The sequence below is a fragment of the Rissa tridactyla genome, chromosome 4 (assembly GCF_028500815.1).
Source record: "Rissa tridactyla isolate bRisTri1 chromosome 4, bRisTri1.patW.cur.20221130, whole genome shotgun sequence".
Taxonomy (NCBI): domain Eukaryota; kingdom Metazoa; phylum Chordata; class Aves; order Charadriiformes; family Laridae; genus Rissa; species Rissa tridactyla.
Genome location: NC_071469.1, coordinates 16932886 through 16950420, shown reverse-complemented (window position 1 = coordinate 16950420; position 17535 = coordinate 16932886). Strand labels below are relative to the sequence as shown.

General features: G+C 45.5%; 1 protein-coding gene across 1 annotated transcript in view; it reads right to left on the bottom strand.

Annotated features, from left to right (window-relative positions):
• Positions 1-50: 50 nt before the first annotated feature.
• The window catches only part of TMEM86A (transmembrane protein 86A), a 29795-nt gene continuing 12310 nt past the window's right edge, over positions 51-17535 (bottom strand). Inside the window, exons 2-3 of the mRNA XM_054198912.1 lie at positions 11120-11384; positions 51-6917 (exon numbers count right to left, since the gene is read on the bottom strand). Coding sequence (XP_054054887.1) covers positions 6490-6917; positions 11120-11384 — 693 coding nt within the window. The 3' untranslated portion in view covers positions 51-6489. The remainder of the gene's footprint in view (positions 6918-11119; positions 11385-17535) is intronic.

Genomic DNA, 17535 nt, shown 5'->3' with positions numbered 1-17535 from the left:
CATGCTGAAACTGTCACAGAAACAGAAAATGAGCAAGGAGACACTGTATCTGCACAGTAAAAATACCCAGTAAATTAATATTTTTAATTGCTGTTACACACAGAAGAAATAAGAAAAAAAATACATTCCAAACAAAGAATTAAAATAGTAAAATCAGCATAAAAATGCGTTAAGAAAGGATCCCAGATCAAGTGGCCGTACTGCCTGTGGTGACCTTTACAATCACGGTAAAGGAAGTAAGTGCTAGAGACTTTCAGACGTGGCAAAATGCTTGACTCCCCGAGGGAGAGCAGCTGCTTCAGTCACATCTTTCAGTGCACTCTGCCTGGAATGCGTGGGAGAGGGGCTGGAGCAAGAGGCTTGCATGGGTACAAGACGTGGAGATTAGTGTTCAGGACAGACCAGCCAGTCTGCAGCCTCAACCAGGCAGAACTACCACTTACCCAATGGCATTTGCTTTTTCCTTCCTGTTTTTTTTGTTTGTTTTCTAATTTTTGAAGTTTTATTTAATAGAGCGTCAGGTTCTGCTGGCCCGACCCTGCCAGCACCGCACCTGGAGCAAGCCTCCCCAGGTGAACTGGGAGCAAGGCTTGGTCCAGCAGGAGCCTGCACGAGCAAGGTCTAGATCTGTGTGTTTGTACTGATTCAGCACCGTCACCCAACGGGCTGGCTTTGTTTTCTTGCTTTTAATCTGTCAGGAAAAGGTTTCTTCTACTTCCAGGTGCTCTCTCTGACTTTTGACTGATCTGAATTGGCCCAGTCATGTTCCCACTGCAGTCTTGGTGCTCAACCCCTGCATCCCTCTTATATGAGACTGGCCTTGTGCTTTAGCCTTGCTGTTGAGCCACCACACCACTCCCGTGGCTCATCCTACAGCAGCATAGTGTCACCACAGAAATAATACAAGCCACAGAAGTTTTGGCATTCCTGCCAACTGGCCACCTTTTTTCATTTGTAGTCTTTGTAAAGTTGTATATTTTTATTCTTTACAATAAGAGCAAAAATAAAATAACATTAAGAAAATTTCTTCCAAACTAAGAAAACTAAAACCCATCAAACATATTAAAGAAACCACAAAAATTTGCATTGTGTTTGCTTTTGAGTTCATATTAAGATAAGATTTTACTGCAGCTGCTTCAAAATCGTGGTCCATTTCACATATGCACAGCTCACGTTCCTTGGTGTGAGGAATTCCTTGCCTTCATTTGTGTTTGTACAGCAGCTAGTGCTACCAGAACTAAGTAGTTTCTAGCTGTGGTCCAGATGTGAAATCACTGAACCGGGAGAGTTTTATACTAGTTGAGAACATGGTGATGGTTTAGAACTGTGTTTCTAGATCAGCTTTTGTTCTGGGCACTAGGACTGGTGGTACAAGCACTTCCATTGCTACAGAACCTGCTGTTTCTTTGATTCAGGTGAAAAGGAAGCAATTCAGTAAGTATGTGCCAACCTTATTGATTCCATTAAGGCCTTCCCTCTCTGCCGATTTTAAAGCCAGTAAACCTCACAATCACAGAAATTAAACATCCCTTTGCAAGTTGTCCCATGAAACCTAGCTGACCTTCTGCAGAATGAAGGTTGAACAGAATGCCTTCATTTTCTGTTCCAGTATTTTCAACAGCCATAGTGGACTGTGACAGCACTGTGTTTTGGCTGGTTTAGATTTATTCTAGCTAACAGTCAGGCTGCAAGGTTCAAATCTAAGAATTTGGTTGAGGCTTTTAGAAGAACTAAAAACCATTTTCAAAAGTGAAATCAGAGTTCAGACTTTTAAGCTAAATCCTCCTCAGAGCTCCAGTGCAGCTGAGCCCATCCTGTTAACCAGTATGAATAAATATTTTGCGTTTGCTTTCCATCTGATGCAAATTGAAAAGGCAGTCACACATTCACATGCTTTAAGAGAAGTCCTGCAGATCCCTAAAAGCATTTTTAACACTAAGGTAGAATAATACTTGGGAATTATATAGCGCTTTACATCTTTGAAGTGCTGTATGAGCATTAATCCTCACAGCATCCTTGTGAGGTAGGTAAGTGCTAATATCCTCTCTTAGAAATGGGGTGAGGGCCTGGTCCCCTGCTGTTGTAACTTGGCATAGCACTGGCCCTCAGACACTTGTGCCTTTTTACACCAGATGAGGACCTGGCCCCAGAAAATTTAAGTGACTTACCCAAGGCCACAAAAGGAGCAACCATGGATAAAAGGCAGGAGAAGTACCCAGAAGGACTTCTGTCATGAGAAGTCAGCAACTTCCCATCCTCTTCCAAGAACACGGTTATGATGCCTCTGCTTAAAAGAGCCCCTGTCTGCATCCAGAGATGAAGCAAAGAGAAAGAGGCACCTGCCACTGTGCTTTACAGTTGCTGTTTGCTTTGATCTGCTTTTCCAGAACATCTCCAAAAATTACCATGATAGAAAGCTGAAAACAAACAGGTGTTAGTGTCAAACTATGCGCCTGGAAAACTTTGAAGATCCGCTACAAAATTCTGCAAAGTTTGTCCTAGGAATTTTATATATTTGTGTAAAAATATGTCGATTACCTCCACTGATTACAACGTGAAACCTTCAGCAATCTAGAATCTAGCCATGTTAGAGTAATTCTTAAACCAATCGGTCTTAGAGTTGCCTCAGTATGGAGAAGTAAGAAGTCAGGTATTAAGCACAAATACAGTTTTCTTGGTAGAGTAGGAGTAAAGCTGTTAAAATCCTCTGGCTTTGTTCTTCCAACCCGCCATTCCTACACCAGCTTCACCCTGATGACATCAGTGTGACTGGCACAGCCCAGAAGCTTTGCTAGCATTTAAAAACCAGTTGCAATTAGCATTGCTTCTTTGACTTCATTGGGAGTTCTGTGTAAGGAGGATCTATCTACAGAAAGAAATACAAGAAATAAATGTGCTACATGGTTTATATGTCCAAACAAGGAGCCAAAGGATCTCCAGGAAGGTGATAACTACAGAAAGGAAAGAGAGCAAAGGTAATCAGACCATGTGTGTAACCTCATTGCAGAGTGGTGTTTGAATACAGCAGTGTGAAAAGAAAGCTTCTGTACTCAGCAAGCAAAGGAGCTGATACTGCTGGGGCCAGGCACGCTACATCACTGGGGTGCTTCGTTCCCTCTGTAATGTCCCTGGGCCAAAGACAGGGTGCTTCTCAAAGACTGTACCTCTGAAAAGGAGAAGAATGGATCAAACCTCGCAGTTTTACAGTGCAAAGGGACAACAAGAAGGTCCTCAAAGGCAGTGCCACAGACAGTCATGTAATTCCCACTTCTTGGGAAAGGTTTGCTCCCTTTCAAAGTGAAGATTGCCCTCGCTGGGGTTGAGGGAACAGTTTTAATCCCAGGAAAAGATATTTAACAGATTGTCAGCAACTGCTTAGTGTTTCTTAGGGTTCATGAAACTAAGAATTGTGTCAAATCAGTGTCTGCAGCAGCTGGTTTCTTCCCAGCAGGAAGGAGCCTCCAGGAAAATGGTCTTATTCAAGTAATATGGATTAAAAGGAGGAATGCAGAGCAGGAGAGAGATTTTGACAATTGAGAGCCTTCACTGGCATACCACTGAGCCAGCCAGAACTCTCCCTGACTTTGTATGCTGAGGGTTCTGCCTCATGTTCCTGGGAAAAGCTGAAGCCATTGCAGCACTGGGATGGAGCCAGCATGGCTGGCCAAGATGCATTCCAGTCCGCTCCAGGTGAGGGGACAGCAAGAGAACAACAGCCCACTTGGGCTGCACATGTTTCTGCTGTCCCAGCTACCACCATCCAGAGACTTCTGCCACTAGAAACTGCACCTCCTAATAACACTTAAAAAATCCTTTTCTGTAAACATCCGGTGGCTGATGGAGCAGGATAACAAAGCAAGCCACAATGAAAAAGCACACAGAAAAGCAAATCGGCCATCTTCAGGACGTTGAAGGCTACACATTTCTAGAGGGGAAGAAAGAGATAATATAAATTCCAACTTTTAAATAAAGGTTACTTTATCACACAGGTATTTTCCTCAAAGCAAAGGGAAGCTCGGGGTGCGGGGGGCTCCTCTGAAGAACTGCCAACTAAGGACCGAGTGTGCTGGACTGACCCATGACAAGGAACTGTAAATCAGACTGAAATGTGCTGTTTGATGACATGCTGGGAGGACGGTGAGGTTCACCCCAAATGCTTAGATTTCCTTTTAGCTGGGTCAGTCTGTTGCAGGAAGAGATTTGCAAACAATCACGCTGAGTAACAGCAGGTGACATCCGCAGAGAGCTACACTGCAGGGTTCAAGCTCTGGCCAGGAGATAAGCAATGCTGATGAATGAAGATGTTTTATGGCTCTAAATTCCCTTAGCAGTTTACTCCAGACAGGCCCCAGTGTGCCAGTGAATGAATGCTGACAATATTACACAACAGCATTAAAGGGAAGAGATTACATGGGGCTGTGCTATTTACAATGCTTTCCCTCTCAATAATGCAGCTGACCTCTCTGATCTCTGCCTGAAAAGCAGCAGATGACTCCATGGGGTCAGGACGGTTAACCTAGATTTTCGTAATACTGGCTGCATATGCACTAATGCAGAAGTCATGGGGAGGTAATGCCTATTCCGCACTCAGTCCCACCACATGAGGCTGGGGAGGAGCAGGAGACCCACTTTAGCACCTCTCAACACCAAGGGAAAAGCTAGCGGGTTGGTAGCCTCAGCTGCCCCCTGACCCTGCTGCACTCCTCGCAAAGAGGAATTCCTTCTCTGCCGACTGTGCCAGGGACTCGTTGCCAGGCTTTCGCCTGGAATGGTCTGGGCACGCTAGGTATGGAGACCGCGGTGATTTTCAGCCCACGAGGCTGGTTCTGGAGGGCTGCCCCTACTGTGAATGTGTCCGAGGGTTGTTGGGGCATGCATAGATTTCAGTCGTGCAGTCTTTTTTGATTGTAGGTTTGAAGAGGTGCAGAAACCCTCAGCAAGCTTCCTTTGCACACCTGAGTGCGCTCGTTTCTTAAAACAAGCCATTGGGGAAGTATCTCAGCTCATGGGAGCAGCAGTACGACAGACAGAAGGAAGAAGCACGTTCAAGATGATAGTTTCAAACAGAAACAGAGCTTGCTGTTAGATATCCTAAATAAGAGGAAAAATATACATACGATCACAAATGAACTTGGACAAAAATCAGGGCAACCTCTTCCTATTCTTTTTAAAAGTCTGAGTCAGAAGTAATCCTGCTTCAGCAGATGGGCAGACAAACCAACCAAAGAATCTGCATCAGAATTAAACAGGCTTTCCCAGCCCCGATGGCTCTCACACTCTCACTGTGTCCATGTGAGTTTGAGAAGGAAGCAGCAGGCACTCTGAACACACAGGACAGTGCTTTTCAGGAAGCTCTGCTGAAAAGGGGCTTTCTAAAAACAAGTGGTGCAAAGATGATCGTTTACCACCAGCTGGCAAAACACAACAACAATCTACACCTAAAATCAGGGCCTTGACCACGGGAAATGCTCACACAAAGATTTAAGAGATACTGCAAACAGCAGAACTGCAATGCTTAATGAGTATATGGAATATTATTTGTTAGGATACTGAGGAAGAAAGGCATAAAGGTTAGATTCCTGTCTGCCATACTAAGGACAATTAGGACATACATTAGTATGACACATGTAAAAACCAAAGTTCCTCACGTGCCCATTTCATGTCAGCTGTCACTGGTGGCTGCAGGCAGCGTGCAACTGCACACACATGGCAGGGGAGAACGCACTGGCCTGGCTACTTAGATGTCCCCGAAATCCCACCAAACTCCTAGTTCTGCCACACATGGCAATGCTGACAGGCACTTACAGACCTACCCTGGAGCAGTGATCAGCCGCGATCAAAGCACACAGCACTGCATGTCAGCGCACCTCTTGCTCTGTGCTCTCTGCTTGGCGTTTTGCTTTCATTCTGGTTCTGCTGGGGGCTGCCCCACATGCTGTCACCGACTCCAAAGCTCAGACCTCATCTGGATTTTCTGTTTTTACTCTACCTCCAGGCTTCCTTTCAGCAGAGGCAATAGCTCCAGTTTGTGTACTAAGTTTGTAATGCACAAAAAAAGACAAACATGGGTTAAATTCATTTTTACCTATGACTTTAGCAGACATCTGTGCCTGTCTGCCTACTATTGAAAGCAAGTCTTCTAGCACAGTGCATGGCCGAACCTCCTTTCCATCAGCCCTCTTCTTCCCAGACATTCAGCATCAGTTTCAAGACTAACAAGTAAAATGCAGTAGTACCGCACTTCCAAGGAGGAAAAGTTGAATGAGTAGCTACTGCAGGGACAGTCTAAGCTTTCTGATGTGGACTCCACACTGAAGTAAGCTGTATTCAGAGAAAGCCATTGAAAAAAAAGCCCCAAAGGTAACGCTTCAAGGAAGCAAAATCAACATCACCAATGTGCCTAGAGAAATGGAGATCTCTCTCAGGGGTGAATGCAGCTACAGCACCTGAGATATAACCCACATTGTTCACAGACTATTGGCACTCCACCTAGCTTCTCTTTCTGAAGTCCTCTTCATCTCTGCTCTCTACAGCTGACAGTGCAATAAGCATTTGGGCTGCATAGTAAGTAGCCATGATGATGAAGCGCGAGTAGGGCACAGGAAAGCAGAACTTGTTAAGTGCAATGGTCAGATCTGACACCATGAACAGCATCGCGCCGATGCAGGCCGAGAGCTTGGTCCATGTCCAGAGGTCGTTGCACAGCTGCACACCGGCGACTGCTCGCCAGCCCATGAAGCCAATCAAGGCGATGTAGACAGCTACCAGGTAGGTGAACGGGCCTGAGAGGTAGGAGTACAGGAAGGCATAACAGGAACTGGAAACAAGGCCCATCAACAAGCCGGCTTTGAGGTCCAAAGGCTTCATGCCGAAGGCTGAAGAGTACAGGATGTGTGTGATGGCAAACATCAGCAGACCTGTAAAGAGGCATTGACATAGCAACTGTGACCTTTCTTCAGTGACTGGCAGTTGGTAGCAGAAGAAAACACTTGGCTATACTGGGTTTTAAAAATACCGCAACAAGCACAGACTTAGATGTCCTTGCAGTGTTAGAACCCTTAACAGTTTCAGCAGGAACCATACTGATCACCTGGGACCATTTTAATACAGAAACTTCTGCATAGGAGATCAGCCTTAGCACCAAGCTCCTGCCCTAAGTCAAAGCCCCAGCACATCTACAACTGCAGCCAAGTAGAACTCTGTTGTGATGCAAGCCTTTTTGCTGAGAGGCCAGGTGAACTGAGTTGCTGCAGAAGGAACAAAGCTTGTTTTTCAAGTGGTTCCTCCTCCCCTGCTTTGGACAGAAGGGTGGGGGCAAGGCAGACCAAAGATCATCCCCTCTAACTATCCAAAGTGTTTTGCTCATAGGTCACGTGGGGAACAGGAAGGCTGGAATCAGAGCAGTGTAGGAACAAAATGCAAAAAAAGATACCGATCCTTCCAAACCCAGACACAAAGCCTGACCGTATTTAGCCAGAAACCCAAAGGCACTCAGGGACTAAATCTGGCTTCTACTCCATCTCTGCCCATAGCTAGGAGAAACCTAAGCTGGAAAGAAGCAGCTGGCATATTTCAGGGGCTGCACCAATGTGATGTGCCAACAATTTTATGGCTATTTGCAGGATTCAGATGAACCTTATCTGGAATCAATCAGTGAAAATAAAATGCCGGCTTCCCTTTGAAATGCAACACCCCTGAGAAATGCCAGATGTGGGTGTTGGAAGGTAGTGCCTATGCGTTATTCACTTGCCACTAATCCATTTGACAAAAAATGTCACAATGTGTTGGTACAGCTGCTGACTACTAATTGTCATGCCAATTGTAGATAATGGGCCCCAAACTGAGTCCAGCTCCTCTGGTCCTCTGGTTTCCAGATCCATACATGGTGCAGCTGCAGGCTGTCCCACTTTATCCTGGCAGGGTTATTAGAGTAGCTGGAAGTTTTCATGCAGCTCTAAAGCATGAAATGGAGAAAAGGATCTGGGAAGCTGAGTCCCCCAGCAGGACACTTGTTTACATTTAAAGCATGATGCTGTGGTGTAAAGGGCAGCCACTAAAACCTGCTGCTAGCAGACATTTCTTCATACTAATACTTTTGTGTTGAGGCAGCTCAAAGAAAGCTAAGTGTCTCCCTGCCTTTGAGGAGGACCAGACCGGACATCCACTGAAAGCTCAGCCATGGTGGGATAAGAGAGGGAGGGGGCTAGTGGGGATCTGGTCTGCAAGGTGAGGCTGGAGAAAATGGACAGTGTGAAGGGGAAGAAAGAGACACGCAAAGAAAGGCAATGAGAAGTTGATGTTTCACAGAGTTATTGGGCACAGCACTAAGGGAACTGAGGAGGGATTTAGGACAAGAGCTGTTCATAGCATTATAGTGCAGGCAAGGTTAGAGCCCTTGGGGGCCATAAGGAGAAGGAGGTTACTTCGCCCTAGCAGTGAGGAGTGTTTTTTCCTTCAACAGCATTATAGGGAGAGTTCTGGGATGGGGAACCGAAGTATGTGTTGTCCTTCATGCAGGCAGTTGGAAACGAGGAGCAGGAGAGGAGGACAGGATGTGTCAGCCAAGCAGAAGTCCGGAAAGGCAGGAGGAGTTTTGTGATATGTGGTGAGGCTGGTCACAAACAAGAGAGTCAGCTCCCAGGTTTGCTGATTCAATGCCCACAAATCAAGCCAGGAACTGGGGAAACCTGGGACGGCTGCACAGGGAGGGGGGTGCATTTCTGTTTCTGCATTTCTCAGCCTTTGGCTCAGCCCTCCCAACCACATCAGGCAGATCAGCCCTTCTCTTCTCTGTCCGCTTCCTTCCCCCTCTATGCCCCTGGAGTTTCCCCTCAGGCTGACAACAGTCCTTTTTCTTAGTCCCTGTCTTCTTCACCAAATGCATAAATTGTTTCTAAGTGCCTGCTATCAAAGGAGGTGGATGTTCACACCATAAAGTGTCTTCTACATGCAGTAAGACACTAGTCAGAAAATAGCATGTTATTAGTGGACCAAAACAGCAAAAATGAAAAATAGTCAAGTGTACCAGGAGCAGGTTCACAGGCTGTCACTTCCCTATAAAGTAATGAACAAATGTCCTTTTATAAACTCATTGTCTCAAAAGCTATTCAAATCAGCTCAGTTCCCAACCCTTTTTTTTTCAGCCTGAAAGATGTAGAAATTGAACAGAAAATACATTTTTATCTAGTATTTCCTCTTATTCTCCTGAAATTTCAAATTCCCACAAACAATGATGTCAAAAGGTTGACTATAGTCAGTTGGCAGGAACAGCAGCCTGCTGAGTTTTAAACAGGAGAAAGCACATTTTGCAGAAGTGAAGGATAAGGTGGGGTGGTGCGCTATATTTGCTAACAGGTGAAACGTAAATGTTAATGCTTCACTCTGGAAGATGGTAGCTCGGATGAGTATGGGCTGAGGCAGGCAGGAGACAGCCAGGATGAAGGCTGAGATCTTCAAAATGCTCCAAGAGAGCTTTTCTTTTCCTTAAGAAGGAAAATATGTCTAAACCCACAAAGAAACACTTCTCAGTTGTGAGACTAAGGTCAAAAATCCAATTTACTTGAAGATTAAAACACATTAACCAGATACTGAGTTGCTGTGACTGGCTGACCTTCCTCTAGCGCTAAATAGGAGAGGGAACTCAGAGATATCCCAGCTACGTGGGAATGGAGAAGCTCAGAACAGTCCATGTACAAAAACAGTCATGGTGAGAATCAGGCCTTGAATGTTTTCCAAACCACAGCTTAAGGAGCAACTCCAGGAGGCAAAACAGAAGCACAAGCAGTGGGGCTGAGGTGACATGCACTGAGCTGGGTACTCCTGTTAGGAGGAGGCCCATGAGTGGGAATGCCAACACTCAGCACAGAGGGGATGGCACCCCAAGAGAAGGCCGGAGCTCCTCAGGAACATGCCCAAGGTTCAGCCAGATAGGTCCAATCCTCGGGGCCTAATCTAAACCCCACCAAAATCAGTAAAAATTTTTACATGAACTTTTAATGAGATTGGGATAAGCCCTTGGGAAGCAGGATTAAAACCAGATTCAGAGCATTCGGCCTTTCATATCTGGCATTGCACACACTTCCCTCTCATAAAGAAAGAGCTTGTGGGAATCACAGAATAAAACTAAATATTGACCTTATGAGAGGGGGAAAAAATAAGCCTTTGACTTTCAGAGCTGACAACAGCACAAGTCAGAAAAGTTCCCTCGTCTCATCCCATTTTCCAGTGGGACAGTCGCAGCAGCCGGTTAATGGTGGGTGTTAAATGAGATCCCTGTGCTGGCTAAATTAACTTCAGAAACCCCACCAGTCAGTTCAGTGAAGGACTCAACTGCTGATGATTTCTTGTGACAGTTCAAGGCCAGGGGAGTGCTGCTGCAGGCAGGTTCAACGTGGCTTTAAGTGATTAATCTAAATCATTATGTTCTAGTCTGCAAATTCACAAGCTTGTTTTACTCTGAGAGATGTGGATCTTATTGTAGAGAAAACAGGTCACTGTGGTAAGGTTTGTCCTTGATTCCCCATAATTTACATGTCTTGCAAAACAGACATGGCTTGTACAACAGGCTGCATGATTCATACTGATCAACCTGCAATTAGGACAAGATTTATGATGCTTTGGTTTCTAGCATCCACTTAAACACCTCCCCCAGGCTACGGGCTTGTCTATCAAAACATAAGGGTCCTCTCCCTTTGCACCTTGTGTCCTGTTTCTGATCCTTGTAGCAAAGGACCGACAGATCTCTCTGCAGAGTGATAGGAGGTAGATACTTCCTGTAGCTTCATGGGACCTGCCAGGTGCCATAAGCATACCCTTCCCTTCCCCAGGGATTCTACCCACGCCACCTTCCCAGCTCCAACCAGCTGAATTGCCGTGACTACATGCTGGGAAACCAAACCTGCCCCAACCTCTCTAACCTCAAGAGAAGCTCAAGAGAAAGACTCATCCATGTTGTGACTCTTCTAGCCATGATGGATTTTAGTCAAGGGATGAGTGTTTCCCACTGCCCAGGGGCTTAAGCTGTACATGAATAAACAAAACATGTGGCCCAGCAACTCATTACTAAAGAGGGTAACAGCTGGACACTGTGGCATCCCTTTAGGCCTGACACTGCACTCACCATGAATGAAGTAGCCCTGCTCCTGCCAGATGAGAAAGGCGTCTCCCACTGCCGAGAATATGAGTCCCGCTAGGATGCGGCTGGCGCTCCGGTGTGACACTAAGAAGTTAATTCCATGAGCCAGAAGGAAAACCCACAGGCAGAAGATGGGCAGACATTTGATGAGGGCACTGAACCAGGAGGGGCTGGAAGTTGGCAGCCAGAGGACAAAATAGACACAAGTGGCTTTAAAGAAGGGCACCAGTTTGGGGCCTTCACTCTTCACCTAAAAGAAACAAACAACAAAAAAAAATAGGATCATCAGGGTGGTGGAGGAAGTTTTAGATACCTTTTCTCTTTATTTGTTCTACTGAAAACATTTAGGCCATCAGTCAGACTCCTGTGTGGTTCTTGCCACCTGTCTCGTGTTTAGACTAACCCCTTTTATACACCTCCTTTGCTGTAGCTGCGAAAATACTGCACTCCCCAGGGACACCCCAGCAGCAAACAAACCAATAAAAGTGCAAATCTTCCCTCCCATTTTGGTGAATCCTCTTGCTTAGCCAGTTACAGATCACCCTGAGGATACAACCTGTCTTCTAACCCATTCTTTCTCCTGCCCGGTAGCCTTATGCCTGGAGCTTGCTGTTGGCATCACCACATGACTTCAAAACCCACCACATCAGCCTTGCAGGTGAGGATGTCTCTTCCTCAGCTGACTAGTATCAACATCAATCACATGTTGTTTTGTTCTAGCATTACATTAATAATATACTTCCCATATTGCAGGAAACGTTTTGACTCAGGCCTTTACTGTGTAAATCCAGCCACAAAAATGCAGCATGAGCACTAGATTACTCATAAAAAAGCCACAGCAGAGGCAGGGTGCAGAGCTAGACTGCCACAAGCTGGGTCTCCTCTTAATATACTCTTAGCTGAGACCACTCTGGACAGTGAGAAGATACATATTGTGTTCACCTGCCCTCCTGTGATACTTCTGCATTTTAGTGCAAGTGGGCAAAACCCCGCATGAGAAACAAAGCTATGGTTTTATTTTCTCCTGGAGTACAGCTGATGGTCAAAAGAAGCAGCAAAGGAAGAGACTGTGATTGTCTCATGTGCTTGCCTGAGCTTTGTCCTGGGGTCTTTTAGGAGGTCTGTTTCCTCCTGCAGCTGAAGTAGCACCTCCAGAGCTCCCCTGCAAGCAGGGGTTCACTCTCAATCTTCTCATTTCTTTGGTCAAGCAAGATACAGTTGCTTAGTATCACAACAACTTCCCACCTACTCATGGCCAAAGTGCACAGAGGCCTTATGCACCGGAGGACACAGGGGAAAATTTAGAGGTATCGGAGCTGCGTTCACACTGCAAAGTCCATCAAAATCTGAACATCCATGTATGACATTGTGGGCTGGCTTATCTCATGCAAGGAGCCCATGCTCCAAAAACTGAAAAAGAAACATTGGTCTTTTTTTTCCAAATCACTGGGCCCTATTTCTGCTTCCTGCATCATGGGACATTGCCACGACACAAAACCGGTGTCTGTCTTCCTTTGGTGCAATGTGCCTTGGTGCAGATACCTAGAATGGCTGAAGACTGCGCAGCAAATATCTCCATGCTTACGGTGCTCAGTTAATAAAGCCTAAACTCATCAAAATTCTGGAGCTTTCACAGACACAAGCAAAGGGAGTGAGGTGAAGGTGGAAGACAGAGGCAGAGGCAGTGGAGGGCATCTTCACATGCAGTATCTAAAAAGGGAATGCAATCTCTGAAGCAGCAAGACCATAAATAAAGGGCATCCCAAGAAGACGGTGCTTTCAAAATTGTTCTCACATCTGATGGAAATTTCCCCAGCATATCAGCAGTTTCTTAGCAGTAAGGTATTTCATTATTCCTGTATACATTATTCATAGGCTATTGCCAACACAATTTTTAAACACTCCATTAAACAACCAGGCTACACAATTCACTCACAAAAGGACATCAGCAAGCCGTTAACTTTCTTGTATTACATGGGGAGCCCTCGTATGTCTTCTACTTAGGTTGTCTAAATTAATCACCATTTACCACTTCTTGTCTATATTCCTTGGGAGAATTCTGGCAGCCAATAACAAATGAACTTGAAATAAAATTCATAAAAGCCCATATCGTCTCACAGCACTAGGGGAGCCTGGAAACTATCAAGTATCATAGGGGGAAGAGTGGAACCAAGCTTCTCCCTCCTTCAGACCCAGCACCTTGCCCTTCTGAAGTGACACACCAGGCTCAGACGATCCAAAGACACTGTCCGGCTCCAGCTCTGCCTCCTCCCTTTCTGACCCTTTTTTATTAGAAATTTAGTTGATCACAATCATCCCTCTCACAGTTGCAGGCAACAGATGACAGCACTTCTGGCAGGGTTTCCTGCTCTTCCCCACCAGTTGTGGAGGATCCCCACCACGCTGGAACAAGCCCAAGATCTTTAGCATGGAAAACTAACAATCTCCAGAGCTACAAAGTGCAGAAGAATTTGCGGCATCAACAGTGCTCCAGTTCCCTGTAACAGTCTCAGCTAAGGTAGGTAGTTTTGTATCCCTGAAGACAAAAGTTTATGCTAAAAGATATAGTTCAAGTTCGGCCTTGTTTGCAACACAACACAGAGGCACTGTTAGAAGCATACATGAGAGTATTTGGGTTAATAAACACAGGAAGTTTTATTTAATACCTCATATTAAAAGAAAAACACCTGCTAGGAGCAGTTACCATTACAGTCACAGCGTGCCCTCCCCTGTGTGCATGCATGATGAGACAGGTTTTAATTACACTTGTCATTTTCCCCAGGAACCTTGCCTTACTGAATATAAGATTTGTGCAGAAAGATTATGTTTGCTTGGGAAACTTAAAATTACTATTTCTTACTATTTGAATGTGAATTTTCCAAGCCCAGACAGCATTCTTTTAAAATAATGGTTTGTATTATTTCCATCCTAATAATAATTAAGAATTTTTAAGACATAAGGGGTCAGATTCCAGTCTCAGTTACTCACCCATAACTCAGGAATTTACAGGGTTACAGAGTCCTCATATAAGAATAACCTCGTATGTCCAGAAGGGGCAGAGGCTTCTCATCATTAACACTTTATTCCTTTACGCTTTTTCTACAAGTGTACTTCAAATGAGTTCTTTCCAAACATGCCGTTGCCCATTCCTGAATGCTGCAGCTCAGTGCAGCCCCTGTTATGGCTCTGACCAAAATGAGTGCCCCATGAGGGACACCACTTGCTAAGACAGAAGTACCTGCGCAGCTGAGAGCTGGGCAGTACATCCTGCTGGGACGGTGTGGCACTGGAAATAGTTGGAAGAAGACTCCCAAGAAAAACTGAGGTGACCAGAGGGTGAGACTGGGGGATTGCCCTCTGTTTGGACATGTGGTGGAGGCTTGGGAAGAGGTGATGGGGCAACTTGCCACCTGGAAAACAAGTCAAGGCTGGTATTGGGAAACCGTGTGCTAACACGAGTGGAGGCTGCGGCTTGAGGAAAGCCAAGCATATAATCCATGACTGGACTTGCCTGTACCTCAGGGAAGGGAACATTATTTCTTGGCTGCACAGAAAAATTGCATCAAACCAGCCATCTCCTTTGCACCTGTGTCTCAGAGATGGAATGTGAGATGGGACTGTGCCGTGATGTTGGAAAAGGAAGCACTTGATGCAGGTGGCAAGATCTTTTTTGCTCATGTATGTGATTGTCGTGGCTTTTAGATGGGTTTTGCCGTTTTGTTACAAATTCTATCACATATTTTTTCCCATTTCTTCTTCCATTGCTAATTTACTCTATGCTGAAATGCAATACAGAAAACATCTTGAATACAAAGACAATACTTATAAATACTTAAAGGCTGGGTGTCAGGAGGATGGGGCCAGGATCTTTTCAGTGGTGCCCGGCAACAGGACAAGAGGTAATGGGCACAAAGTTGAGCAAGGAAGTTCCACCTAAACATGAGGAGGAAATTCTTTACTTTGAGGGTGGCAGAGCACTGGAACAGGCTGCCCAGAGAGGTGGTGGAGTCTCCAACTCTGGAGACATTGAAAACCCGCCTGGACGCGTTCCTGTGCAACCTGCTCTGGGTGACCCTGCTGTGGCAGGGGGGTTGGACTAGATGATCTCCAGAGGTCCCTTCCAACCCTACGATTCTGTGATTCTGTGAAGGCAGTATTTCCACGTTTTGAATTTCTAAACTGAAGACATTTTCTCTATACTTTAGACACCTTTTTCTAAATGTTAGGACATTTTCTCAAGTGCTATGACTACTAAGTCACTTAGAGTCTTTAAAAATTAATTCAAATTGCTGTAAAGCCACTATCTCTGTAATTGTGGAATTACAGTGAAAGTATTATTTATTAAATTATCTGTACCCAACCAAATCCAATTAAACCCTCCAAGACTTAGGCAGACTAGGAGCAAGTTGTGTCCTGGCTCTCACCAAGAGATTTTGGACCATATCTCCAGAGGTCCCTTCCAACTGCAACCATTCTGTGATTCTGTGATCTTCAAACAGAACATGGTATTGGCACGTGCAGTGCTCTGGAGGCTCAGGGCATGGACGTCCACCTCCCTGCTACAGATTTATAGGTTTACAGTATCTCTCCTTGTTTTGTCTGTTCTCATTCTGCTCCATATTGCTCATTTCCTTGTTGCTGTTGTTCAACAGTGAACACGTGACACCATCACACAAGTATTCCAACCATGCTGTGATTTGGTATTGGTGTAAGACGCCTTGAGAGCTTAGGCTAGCCAATGAAGAAACACAGGAGAAGTGACAGACCTGAATAAGTAACTCTGGGTAACAAGGACTGACAAAAAGTTCCCAATGTGCAAAATACAAGATGTAGTACACAAAGATGACCAAAAGCTTCATACAACAGTTCCTAAGCTATATCTGCAAATTAGTTATTGGTTACTCCCCAAGAGCCTGGGGGTCCCCGCTGGATGATCTCTTCTTGCACCTTGCGGCTATGCAGCACTAGCAGATGCTCATGATTCATGTCTGTATAAACCAATATTCACCACAGGGTATGACGTGGAGAACACCTGTGCTGCTCCTCAGCATCACACACAGCCTGTTCTGACTGCTGCAGGCACATAACTGAGCCAAAAAACGTGCAGCTAGCTGCTCTATGCCAGAATCAGCTGCATCCACAGCGAAACAGCTACATCTGTAAGACAGCGCTCTGATTTTCTTTAGCATTTTGGAGTCAGTTGTCTGTATCTACATTACAAGTGGGATGAACAAAATCCAGCTGCCACCGTGAGGGAGACATCTTGCTTCTGAGGTATAGAAGAATGTCAGATGCTTGTTGCTTTGAAATGCTAAGGTTGGACGAAGTTCACTGTTCCTAAGCCTTGCACTGGTCCCAGGAAACAACGTGGAGTAACAAATAACGCTCTTCTCTCCACAAGTCCCCAAAATCAGCCTGCACAGAAAATGAGTATATAGCCTCTTCCAGACACCAGCTGTGTGCCAACCTGCTGTGGGGATATGGCACACGCCCATTGGGCTGTAAAACGCTGCTTTCCAGGAACAGTGTTTAAAAATAATACCCCAGCTATTCCACTGAGCAACACTTGAGCTTGACTCTGCGCACTGGCCAAAAAAAACTGGGCTGTTGTCCTCCACCCAGCCCTCCTGGCGGCTTTGGCTGGCCAAGTACCATTTTGTGTATCCATGGCTGAGCTGTTTCTCCTGGCTTTTGGCATCCTGCATTGTGGATCCTGCCTTGGTTTTGCCCTACTGTGACAATAGCTCTTACCCCCAGTTGTACACCAATAAATATTTATGTGACTTTTGTTGCCATGTATTATGCTGCCACTGCAAGCCCATGGCTCGTGTTTCTCATTCCCCAGAACATGTGGCTCTTTGCAAGGCACTGATGATCCTCTGTGCGATCTGAGTCACAGAGGGAGAGCTGCTTCAGCCTGGGGATGGACCAAAGTTAGGGCAAAGTATGTGTATGTGCAACAGGTTCTCATCTACAGAGCAGCAGTGAACCAACACAATTCCCCATCAGGCTGAGCCTATGGAAACCCCATCTTTGTGCTTAACCAAAATGGTTAAGGAGAAGCCTGTGTGTGCACAGATCCTATCCAGAGGCAGCCAGTTTTCACCCAGATTCAACAATCCATCATCTCTTGCTGAACCCAGGAGGAACGCAGCAGTTCTGGGCAATTCCTGCCCATCAACTTGCATAAGCTGACTGCAAAGCTGCCATCCTCCTGGGGGCTTGCTTGCAGGTTCCCACCTTTGCTCAGATGGTGCAGCATCAAGCCTTCTGCATGTGTACTCACTGAAACTAATATAAAAGAGGGAATTTTTAGTCAGGGGGGCAGATGTGCATATAATATGGAAGATTCAGCTGTTCAGTACTCAGATTCACCATTTACATCTTCCCTGTCCTGGGTG